The 12,088-nt window shown below is 57.6% G+C and overlaps 1 protein-coding gene across 1 annotated transcript in view; it reads right to left on the bottom strand.

Moving 5' to 3' along the window:
* The window catches only part of WNK2 (WNK lysine deficient protein kinase 2), a 138,106-nt gene extending 126,541 nt beyond the window's left edge, over window positions 1-11,565 (bottom strand). Inside the window, exons 1-2 of the mRNA XM_025360589.1 lie at window positions 11,500-11,565; window positions 10,279-10,961 (exon numbers count right to left, since the gene is read on the bottom strand). Of these exons, the coding sequence (XP_025216374.1) occupies window positions 10,279-10,959 (681 nt within the window). The 5' untranslated portion in view covers window positions 10,960-10,961; window positions 11,500-11,565. The remainder of the gene's footprint in view (window positions 1-10,278; window positions 10,962-11,499) is intronic.
* Window positions 11,566-12,088: the final 523 nt, after the last annotated feature.

Genomic DNA, 12,088 nt, shown 5'->3' with positions numbered 1-12,088 from the left:
GAGTGCAAGTGGTGCAATCCTGGCTCCCTGCAAGCTCCACCTCCTGGATTAAAGCGATTCTAGTGCCACAGCCTCCCAAGTAGTTAAGATTACAGGCGCCCGCCACCACGCCCAGCTAATTTTTGTATTTTTAGTAGAGACAGGTTTTCACCATGCTGGCCAGGCTGGTCTCAAACTCCTGACCTCAGGTGATCCACCCGCCTCAGCCTCCCAAAGTGCTGGGATTACAGGCATCAGCCACCACACCCGGCCCATTTCTGCAAACATCTTTAATGTAGCTGTTGTGTTGTTTAAATTAATCAACTATTTTTAGAGACATTCTAGATTTATGGGAAAATTGAGCAAAAAGTAGAGTTCCCATACACTCCCTCACATCCACACACAGGTTCCCCTATTATTAACATCTTGCATTAGTGTGGTATACTTGTTATAACTGATAAACCAATATTGATGATTAACTAAAATCCAACATTTACACTTGGGTTCACTCTGGGTGCTGTACATGCTATGGGTTTTCACAAATGTATAATGACATGTATTCACCAGTAAAGTATCATACAAAACAGTTTCACTGTCCTGCAAATCTGCCTCTTCATCCCTTCCTTCCTCTAATCCCTGGCAACCACTGATCCTTTTTTTTTTTTTTTTTTTTTTTTTTTTGACTGTCTTCATGGTTTCTCGCCTTTTCCAGAATGTCATCTAGTTGAAATCATACAATATGCAGCCTTCTCGGATTTGGCTTATTTCACTTAAATATTCATTTCTGGTTCCTCTCTGTGTTTTCGTGTCTTCATAGCTCATTTCTTTTAGCACTAAATAAGATTTCATTGTCTGGATGTGCCACAGTTTGTTTATCCATTCACCTGCTGAAGGACATCTGGGCTGCTTCCAAGTTCTGGCAATTATGAATAAGGCTGCTATAAACATCCGTGTGCAGGTTTTTGTGTGGACCTAAGTTTTTAACTCCTTTGGGTAAATACCAAGGAACGCAGTTGCTGGATTGCATAGCAAGAGTGTGTTTAGTTTTATAAGAAACTACCAAAAGACCTTCCAAAATAACTGTACCATTTTGCAATCCTACCAGTAATGAATGAGAGTTCCTGTCACTCCACATCCTCACCAGTATTTGGTGTTAGTGTTCTAGATTTTGACCATTCTAGTAGGTGTGCAGTGGGAGCTCACTGTTTTAATTTGCAATTCCCTGATGACTTATGATGGGCAACATCTTTTCATATGCTTATTTGCCATCTGTGTGTCTTCCTTGGTGAGGTATCTGTTAAGCTCTTTGGCCTATTTTTTTTTAGCTGATTGTTTTCTTATTGTTGAGTTTTAAGAGTTCTTTGTATATTTTGGATAACAGTCCTTAAGCAGATGGGTCATTGCAAATATTTTCTCCCCAGCTGTGGCCTGTCTTCTCATTCTCTTGACAGTGTCTTTCACAGAACAGAGGCATTTAATTTTAATCAAGTCCAGCTTATCATTATTTTCTTTCAAGGACTGTGGCTTTGGTGTTCTATCTAAAGTCAGTGCCAAAACTAGGTTTATAATTTTGGATTTTATATTTAGGCATATGGCCAATTTTACTTTTTGTGAGGGGTGTACGCTCTATGTCTGGAATCATTTATCTGCATGTGGATGTGCAGTTGTTCCAGTACCATTTGTTGAAAAGATGATCTTGTCTCTATTTTATTGCCTTTGCTCCTTTGTCAGAGATCAGTTGACTTTATTCATGAGGGTCTATTTCCAGGCTTGCTATTCTATTCCATTGATCAACTGGTCTGTTCTTTCACCAATACTGCACTGCCTTGACCACTTTTCTTCTGTCCTTTTTAAAAAAAGTTAATATAATTTAATGAGAGCTAACTTAAATTAGAAGTTGTAATCAAGTATTCTGGGAAATCCTTAGAATTCAATGCTCCAGGGAAGAGAACTGGATGTGAAAACTCTCAGAAGCAGGAAACTTGCAGACAGTGTTCAGGTTGCCAACCTCCAGCAGCCCTGCTCAGGCCTCTCCACCCAGCTGGGATTCCCCAAAACGCAGCCCTGAATTGTCTATGGTCAGAGGCAGATCCTAGCTTGCTTTTCAAAAATCCCAGCTGCTGCTGTTCACACCCTTTTCCTTATCTGAGCTCAAGCGCTAAGGCAGCAGCGGCATGGGTGCCCACAGCTCTGGGCGGGTAGACAGGCAGCCCCGGGCACCAGCCTCCACCTGCTGGCTCAGCTTGCTCTCCACAGCTCTGCTGGAGACAACTGTTTACTTTGCAGAGGGAGCAAGAGGGGTGAAAAGAGGTTGACCTGAGGACCCTGTGTGCTCAGGTGAAACACACTTCTCTCAATAGTGCCCCCAGCCGTGAAGGGCAGCTAGCACCATCCGCACTGCACAAAAGGGTAAACCGAGGCTCACAAAAACAGGTGCCTTTCCACGGCCACACGCTGGGAACATGGCAGGGCCCTCCTAACCCTGAGGTATTTTGTGTGCACCAGCGCAGTGTGGCCGGGACCTTTGGGGTGATGTCCTTCCTGGCTGTGAGGCTCCCAAACCCCGCTTCCCATCACGGCAGGCAGATGCTGATGCCCCATCGCGGCTGCACAGCCAGGGCGGACCACAAGGGAGACCCAGACACACGGCCCAAACCTCTGCTGGGCCAGGTCAAGTTCTTCTCCATCAACGAGGCGACCTAAAGCTTCATGCCATCACCTTGGGTATCTTCCAGCTGCAGCCTGAAGCCAGGCCCAAGCCACAGGCCCTGAGAGACACCTATAAGATGCCTATGGGCATAGAAGGGCTGCAGGTCCCAGCTGTCCTGGAAGGCGAGGGGCCAGCCCAGCCAGCCCAGGACCACTGGCCAGCCCCACCCAGACCGTGGACTCATGGTGGCCAGCAGGGTCCAGGGGTGGGAAGAAGGGTAACTCCCGAGGGAAGGGACCGTTGTCTTTAAGGTGCAGTACAGTTCCCAATTTTGTCCGAGCACCTAAAACTCGGCATCTGCTGCCCATTGCATGAATCATGTTTTGAAACAGTGCTGGCATCCTGGAGCGCCCTCCTGTCCTGGGCAGGCCCTCTGGGCACGGTGATGAGCTCCTCCCTCCAGGCCCCCCTGAGACACAGTCCTGGCCCATCTCTGCACTCCTGGGGTGCCCACCCAGGCTCCCAACTCAGGATCAGCCTGGGAGATCCCACTCCCACGAAGACCACCCTTGGCCACCTACGAAGCACTCAGATTAAGCACATCCCAAGCCAAGGCCTGCTCTTCCCCCAAATCCTCATTTCCTCCTCCCGCACGAGGACAGCAGCCGCATCCTGCCAGGCCCAAAGCTGCTGCCACCATAATTCTTACCTACCTTTCTCTCTCTCTCTCTTTTTCTTTTTTGAGATGGAGTCTTACTCTGTTGCCCAGGCTGGAGTGCAGTGGTGCAATCTCGGCTCACTGCAAGCTCCGCCTCCTGGGTTCACAACATTTTCCTGCCTCAGCCTCCTGAGTAGCTGGGACTACAGGCGTCCACCACCACGCCTGGACTTTTTTTTTTTTTTTTTTTTTTTGAGACGGAGTCTTGCTCTGTCGCCAGGCTGGAGTGCAGTGGCACAATCTCGGCTCACTACAACCTCTGCCTCCTGGGTTCAAGCGATTCTCCTGCCTCACTCTCTTAAGTAGCTCGGATTACAGGCACCCACCACCATACTTGGCTATTGTTCTGTATTTTTAGTAGAGATGGGGTTTCACTGTGTTGGCCAGGCTGGTTTCGAACTCTTGACCTCAAGTGATCCACTCATCTCAACCTCCCAAAGTGCTGGGATTACAGGCGTGAGTCACGGCGCCCGGACGATTCCTACCTTCTCTACCTTCAGATCTGATGTAAATCCTGTGCTCTCCACCTTCGATTGCACCCAGAATCTGATGCTTCTCCCCTCCCCGCCTCTATCCCACCCAGTACCAGCCCTGTAGTCTCACACCTAGACAGTGGCAGTCACCTCCCTGCTGGTCCCCTGCCTCTACCCTCATCCCCAACTGTACCCAAGGTGGCCAGAGAGATCCTGTCAAAACCTGACTCCACTCCGGCCCCTCCTCCGGCCTCCCTCAGAGCTCCCCAACCTGCCCAACACATTTCCGGGTCTCGCAGGCTCTGTCTCCCACGGTGGTGACCTGTCCTGCTCACTACGGTAGCCCCAGGCCTAGAACCAGGACACACACTCAACAAATGCTCACTGAGTCAACGTACACACAAGCCTGCGTTGTTGAGACCCGGGCACAGGCCTCTGGAACCTTCTGGAACATCTGCTCTCTCCCCTTCTCTTGATGATATCTTTTGTCTAGCTGTCCATCAACAAAGCTTTACCCAACCTGAGAGTAAGCTCCCAGCTATCCCAGGAAATGACAGGGCAGAGGTGGGGGATGCAACTCTCAGGGCCCACGAGATCCTCCTGCTGACCTGGAGCTTGTCCTGGACTCGGTGGCCACTTGCTTCCCAGAGCCTGACATGGTCATGGCACCGTCACCAAGTCTAGGTCCTCACAGCCCAAGTGCCCCAATCCTGTCCTCCCCGGGAGTCTCCAGCAGGCCCCATCTCACACCTCCTGGGCCTCTCCAGCCCTGATGTGTCCCGGCCCCTTTGTCTCCCTTGCTGTGAAGTGGTCTATAAGCTGTCCCCATCTGGGTCTGTCTGGTATCCCAGTGGCCACCTCTAGGTCACCTGGGTCTGTTTTATCCTCTGGAAAAGCAGCCGCCTAGAGGAGGGCCCAAGATCAAGCCTGGAGATGCGGGTGACCCGTGAAGCAGCCAGGGCACGTGTGGACATTCGCATCCGCATTTAATGTGAGGAAAAATAAGAACACTGACCCTCAGCTGCCCCAGCCACATCCCGGGCACTCCGCAGGGCCTGCAGACACAAATGCAGAGGCAGGATGTTTCTGCCACCACGGAAGGTTCCAGTGCTGTGGGAGGGCGTGTCCAGCTGCCCTGGCAGACCTCCTAACACGCTGACGAGGAATGAGAAAACACAAGCTTTGGCAAAAGCAAATCAAACGAGCAGCATGTGGGGGCTGGCCCTCCACACATCTGAGCCAGGGCTGGGGTCCTCCCTCCAGGGCTCAGAGAGCAGCACAGCTACGCTCGAGTCCCATGGCGGCCTGGTCCTGATTCAGCTCAGCCAGGCGCCCGCGAGGCACGGCTGAGCCACGGAAGCACCTGCTTCTAGCAGAAAACAAGCTGTGGTGCCTGAGCTCAACGTGTCCCCCATGACGATGACCTGCACAGGCTGCTGTCTGTCATCGCTGCGGACACACCCCTTGCCACCACCACTCGGGGACAGAAGCACCACTGAGAGCTCAGTGCCCACATTTCTGCCCTGGTGGCAGGGGGGGAAAGCCCGTCTGCACAGGCCTTTCAGGCAGCTAGCACCAGCCTTTTTTGCCAACTAACCCAAAACCATGGTCAGCATGGCGCAGAAAACATCTCACCAGGAAAACGAATTCAGTGCTGGCACCCAAATGATTTCAAATCACAACTCTCCCAATAAAACCAAGCACTTCAGACAATTGTAAAAAGGGGTGACCACCAGCCAAATCGGGTCAAGCCTTCTGATTGTCTTGCCCCAGTGAGTGCGTGCCACGCACCTCCTCTGTGCTCAGCACTGGCTCGCCCCCTTGTCTCCTCTTCTCCCCATGTCAGCTGGGTCAGGGCTGAAAGCAGGTGAGGCTGCCAGCCGGGCCTCCAACAAGAGGCCATCGGTGCAAAGCACGCGGGCTCTCCAGTGCCCCAAACCCTGGCGGGAGGCTGCATGGCCCATGACATGCAGAGGGCCTGCCTAGAAAGGTGATAAGGATCCCACCTGCAGGGGACGGCGGGCCAGCTCAGCACTGGCACTGGCGGGGCTGCTCATGGCTGGGAGAGAGGGTGTCGGGTGGCTAGGCTGTCCTTGGAGGATGGTGGGGGGACCACCCGCTTGGCATAGGCTATACAGGGCGAGTCTCCATGGGCATTATCCACTCCCAGACCCAGGAAGATGGACAGGACACTGAGACACCCGGCTGGGCAGGACACGTCACTCCTGCCCCCTCTGGGCAGCACCAAACAGCAGCAAGACCTACTTTGTAACTTTCTGGAACTAGCAGCAGCACCCCCACCCTTAGTCCTCTGTAGGACTCACACCGCTCTGCCAGGGCCCAGCAAGTGCTGTGAGCCAAGGATCACGGAATGCACGTCTCCATGAAGTAGAAAGACCCCCACGCTGGGTGCAGGCCCCAGCACCACCTCGGGAAACTCAGGTTCCAGCCCTGCCACAGCAGCTGAGGGGCAGCGGCACCGAGGTCCTAAGATCCTATGTCCCCCAAAGTGGGGAGCTGCTGACAGGGAGGGGTCAGTGTTGTTAAAGGGGGTGAAAACCAAGCTTACTCCAGGTCCCCAAAGGAGACACAGCAGAAACAGGAAGGTCCAGGAAAGGTGAACAGGCTGCCTCCCTGAGTCTGAGTTGGCTAGTTTTTCTCAAACTGGGGACCTATGGTCAGCTCAAAGGTGGAGGCAAGTGAGAGCAGGAGCCCTGAGCCACATGGCAGTGTTGGTCCAGCAACCTGGGTAGCCAGGAAGGGCAAGGAAGTCACAAAAGTTCAACACCGCCGGGCGCGGTGGCTCAAGCCTGTAATCCCAGCACTTTGGGAGGCTGAGATGGGCGGATCACGAGGTCAGGAGATCGAGACCATCCCGGCTAACACGGTGAAACCCCGTCTCTACTAAAAATACAAAAAACTAGCCAGGCGAAGTGGCGGGCGCCTGTAGTCCCAGCTACTCGGGAGGCTGAGGCAGGAGAATGGCGTAAACCCGGGAGGCGGAGCTTGCAGTGAGCTGAGATCTGGCCACCGTACTCCAGCCTGGGGGGCAGAGCGAGACTTCGTCTCAAAAAAAAAAAAAAAAAAAAAGTTCAACACCAAAACGAGGAGGGAACAAGGTTGTGCTGACCCAACAGAAGGTGGCAGAGCAAGTGGTGGCCACGGCACCACGTCAGGATTTCCCCGTTGTGCCGTACTGTGGCCTCATCACCCCCTAGAGGAGGGTCTTGTAGAAGGTCAGGCCAGTGACCCAGTTGGGCATCCCCAGTGCAGCTGAGCCAGCTATGGCAGGAGGCAGATGCTCCCAGAGCCGACACGGAGCCCCAGGCTACCCCACACCCTGTCTGACAGTACAGGGGTCTGCAGGGGAACCAGGGCTGGCCAAAGATGGCCACAGGAACACAGGACATGTGGGCAAGGAGGAAGGCGGTGGGATTCTGGTGTTTTACTTCCTTCTTTGTTACCGTAATGTGTTCTGCTGCCAAGAATGAAAGTTTATTCAAGAGAATGACAGGGAGGTATTTTTAAACGGCTTCTCCCACAAAAAACAGTGCATGTTCCAGCTTTGCACATCTGGAGAATTCAGAAGGTGAAACACCTCACTGCCCTTAGATGTGAGATAAATAAACATCACCCTCTCCACGGAGCTCTTTCAACGCTAATTATCAAAGGAAATCAGACGTCCTCTAAGCCAGGCTTACTAGGTCCACATGAAGGCGTTTCCCCGTCTGGCAGGGAACCCTGGAAAACACAAGTGAGCCCCACCAGTGCCTCTCAGTTCTCCAGGGAGGCCCCCCAGCCTGCGGAGGGCAGGAAGGGGAACAGAGCCCAGGCACCTGGGCAGACTGCAGGTGCTGCAGGCGTAGGGGAATAAAGGGATGGAGGCCAAGAGCAATTCCAAGAAGGGCTCCTGGCTGAACACAACATCTCCCTAGACCCTCCCTCCGCTGTGTGAAGCATGACTCCCAGGAACCCTCTCCATGCCCAGAATGCTGGGGTCATGTGCCGGATGGCATCTCCACACTGTGGACTAAGAGAGCCCCTCCCGGCACAAAGCCAACACACCTAGAGAAGGAGCGGCCACCTGTCGCCCTTCCCTGGCAGGGTGGCCCCTCTGCTCAGTGAGACCTGACCCCACATCCCACCCGGAAGCACACTCCCCTTGTGGAGTCCAACGCCCCTCCCACAGCCCTGATCTCCCTGCAGCCCTACACCCCACCCTCTTCCGTTCCACACGCCCACCAGCCCCTGGCCCACACCCACGACATCACACAGGCAGCCCCATCAGTCCCTCCAATAGCTCTGCACAAAGTCAGCCTGCACCACTCTACACACAGGCAGGGGCCCTCCTCCCCTGATCCCACAGTGCCCTGCCATCTCCTCACTGGCGACCTTGGGGGCTGCTCCCCTCAGTCCTCAGTTTGTGATGAGGCAGCTTCCAGCACAGCCCCAAAACACACCAGGTTCCCAGCAAAGGGGGGGCTATTCTAAGCGGGTCCAGACTCCCTCTCATGGAAAACCCTCTCAGATCAGCACAGACAGAGGGAGCTGATCCCAAATGACACACATCGACCAGGGACAAATGTTGGAGGTACTTCTTCTGGGGGAGGTGCAGGGAAACCACCAGTTTGGGGCACCAGTAACATCCCGGCAAGGAACATCAACATATAGACAAGAAGCATATAGACCAGAAGCACCTCCAGGTTGCTGTTCCCATCTAGAGTCATGGAGCAAGAGACCCCTGGACAGAGGCCAGGCTCCACCCCATGCCCGCAGGGGACAGACCCGGAGACAGAACTGCTTGCCTCTCCTTAAAGGGAATGGGAACGAACAAGCTCCAAGAGTCACATGCGCCCGAGATGCCCCAGCCAAATCAGCAGGCTCTGGCTGCTGAGATCTAACTCAAACCCAGTCTGCAGCAGCACCCCTGCTCCATCCGCCAGCCTGCACAGGCAGCGCTGGGAGGCAGCACCTGAGGGTGCTTGGGTCGGTGGGCAAGAGCAGGAAGACTGCTCACCAGAATCAAGAGTCATCTCCCCTTTCAGGACCTCTCTTCCCTCTGCCTTCCCTTGCAGCAGGAATGCCCAGCACACCCCAGGACCCCCAGATCACAGCCCCCTGCCCCACCCACCGCCTTTCCCGTACCATCAGAACCTGCAGGGCCATGAAGAAGGGGAGCTGTTCAGTCCCTCCTAAGGACCTCACACAATGCCACTGACCCCTGCCTTGAAAAGCCACATCTCCAAGGCAGAACCAAGAGGTGGTGGAGAGGCAGGTCTCTGGAGCTCTTTGTCTTGGGAGAAAGGCTGACGACAGGTCGACACCCACCGAATCAGCCAGGCTTGCACACACATGCAGGCCACCCTGTAAGGGCCCGAGGATATAGCAACTGAACCCCATTTCTGAACCAAAAATACAAGCGTCCTGCAGTGTGGCCAGCGGCCCTAGAACACAGCTTGCCCCAGCTAGCCCCAGCCCCGTGTCAGGCCCGGACTGGATGGCCAGCTAACTTTACAGGCCAACGAAGTACATTTACACCTCCAGCCAGCACTCTCCCAGACTGGCTCACGCCTGACAGCTGCCCTCCTCCAAGGAGGGAGGCTTATAAACACCCCCTGGACAGGCATGGCCTCTGCTTCCAAGGCTGGCCCAGGACAGCTAGGGTGGCTGTTTATATAATCTTCCAGGGCTGGGGCTGACACCACGGAGATGGCAGGATCATGAAAAATGCATACCCAGAGCCTCTGCAGCCAAGAAAACCCCCACCCGCATTCTGCATGACTCGGTTTTAAGACCTCTCACACGTCCATTTTGTGAACAAATAGAGTTCTCAGAACAGCAGAGGCGACTAACCACACTTCCAGGCCTTGCCCAGCCGGCCCCAGAGCTCTACCAGGCACCACCTCTGGGTCACAGGCCCAGGGTCAGAAGCAGTTTCTGCAGGTATCCCTGCTGGGGCAGCCACAGCTTGCCGGACACAGGAAAGTACTAATTTATGGGCAGCTCAGAACCCCCAAACCACTCTATAACTGCACACACCGGGCCTTGAAGCCTCCATACTGTTTTGCAAAGACACAACAGTCCAGACTCCCTGGGTCATTAAAGTAGGTCATCAGGACTGGAGAAGCAGCAGCCTAAGAGACACAGCCTCCGAGGCCCACTCTCCAGGGCCCTCTCTATGCCCACAGCGCGCACACTTACACCAAAAGCACACCAGAGGCCTGCCCTCGCCACCAGCTGACTCCCAAACCGCAACCTGCGCACGGACACAGCCGGGCCGTACATGCAGTCCGCACACCTGGTACGCATCCTGCTGGCCACCCACACAGAGGGCGACGCACATGGAGCTCCGTCGCCCCCAGGGCTTGTTAAGGCCAGGCGCAGGAGCAAGGACGGGCCCAAGGACGACTCGCGCAAAGACCCTGCGGAAAGCCCCCTGCGTGCTGGGGCGCCCTCACCTGAAGCTCACACCAGGCCACCTCCACCCAGGTCTCCGTGTCCAGCCCCTTGTAGACCGTCTTGAAGGAACCGCGGCCCAGCTCGATGTCGAACTTGAGGAAGCGGCCGTCCAGAGAGGTGGCCACAGCCTTGAGATCGTCCTCGTCGTCCTCCTCCTCTTCGGGCTCGTCCCGGCGTGTGCGCCCGGGCTCAGGCTTCGCCTCGGCCGCCCCCTCATCCTCCTTCCTCACGGTCGCCGCCGCCTCCTCCCTGGGGCCGCCGTCGGGGTCAGGCGCGGTTTCGACAGCGGCTGCGATGGGGTCTGGGCAGGGCTCCTGCGCGCCCAGGGGCTCGGGGCCGGCGTTCGCGGGGGCTCCGGGGGCTCCGGGCTGCGCGGCCGGCGCTGCGGGCGCGGGGGCGGCGGGGCGTCCGCGGGCGCGCTCCGCGATGAGGCGGCGCGTCTTGCAGAGCAGAAGCACCCGGCGCTGCAGGGGCTGCGGGGGCTGCGGGCCCGGTGCCTCGGCCGCCTCCAAGCCGGGCGGCTCCTCCTGGTCCGACTCTACCACGCTGCGCCGCAGGAAGCGCTGGGGCCCCGGCCGCGCCGCCTTCGCCCGAGGCTCCGCCATGCCCGCGGGCCCCGCGCCGCGCCCGGGCTCCATCAGCGCGCCGGGGGCGTCTCGGCGGCCGCCATCGCCGTCCATCTCTGTGGGCCAAGGACACACAGGCCCGCGTGAGCGCCGGCCCTGCCGCACCTGCCCAGGCCGCGGAATGAGACAGCGCCGCCCCGGGTCCGCGCCCTGCCCAGCCCCGACCGCGGAGAGAGCCTGCGGGGGCCGTCTCTGGGGGCCCTGGGAAACGGGGGCTGCAGACGGGACCAGAGGCTCGGGTTGGGGAGGAGGGGTCCGTGCCCGGCTCAGCCCCAGGCTGCGGAGAGGGACGGGCCTGTGGTGTCCCTGGAACCCTGGGAGAGAGGACCTGCTAGGGTGTCTCTGCCCCGGAGGCCGGCAGAGGGATCTCGCGCCCTGCCCAGCCCCGGCCCGGGAGGGTCCTGCTAGGCTGTCCCGGAGGTAGCTGTAAAGGGGATAGGGAGGCCCTGGGGCGGGAGGAAGGCACCGGCCTGGCGGCGGCTCCACAAAGGACGCGGGCCCGGGGCGCGGGAGGGGCGCGCGGGGAGGGGGCTGCAGCGCCGCGGCGCGCACACAAAGGCGGCGAGCGGCGTTGGGGGGAGGCTCGGCACTCACAGGGCGAGCGGACGCCGTCCATGCCCGCGGCCCGGCGGCCGGGGCTTGCGAGGAGGGCGAGATCACGCTTCGGGGCCGGGGTCCGAGTTCCAGGCGAGGTCCGCGCTGGGGTGGGGGCCGCTGCGCCGCTCCGGCTCCTGCGCGCTGCTCTCTCGGGCCGGGCCACTGCGGGGCCGCGCTCCCGCGTGCTCCTGCCGGCTTCGCGCGACTCCGCTCCCGCACCGGCTCCGACCCGGCGCGCGGGGAGGGCGGGGCTCCGTTCGCCCCGCCCCGGACCGGCGCAGGGGGCTGGGCCTGGCACGCCCACCTGGCTGCGGGCGGACGGGCGGGCGGGTGCGCGCGGCCACCTGCGGGCCGGCTACCTGGGGTCCCACCCGCGGCTCTTTGCTCGAGGTAGCGCTCCTGGCCTCTGAAGTTCTTTGGAACGCTCCGCAGGGCTGTCAGCTGCAGAGGACCCTATTTGTTCCTGAGAGGAGGCAGCAGGCTCAAAGCCTCAGCACGCCGCAGCCCGGCGCGCCAGACCTCAGGGCCCGGTGCTAGGACAGAATGGGCAGGCTAGGAAGAAAAGGACCAGGGGTACCGCCACCGT

This window comes from Theropithecus gelada, chromosome 15 (assembly GCF_003255815.1).
Source record: "Theropithecus gelada isolate Dixy chromosome 15, Tgel_1.0, whole genome shotgun sequence".
Taxonomy (NCBI): Eukaryota; Metazoa; Chordata; class Mammalia; order Primates; family Cercopithecidae; genus Theropithecus; species Theropithecus gelada.
This window is presented reverse-complemented; position numbering and strand designations above follow the sequence as displayed.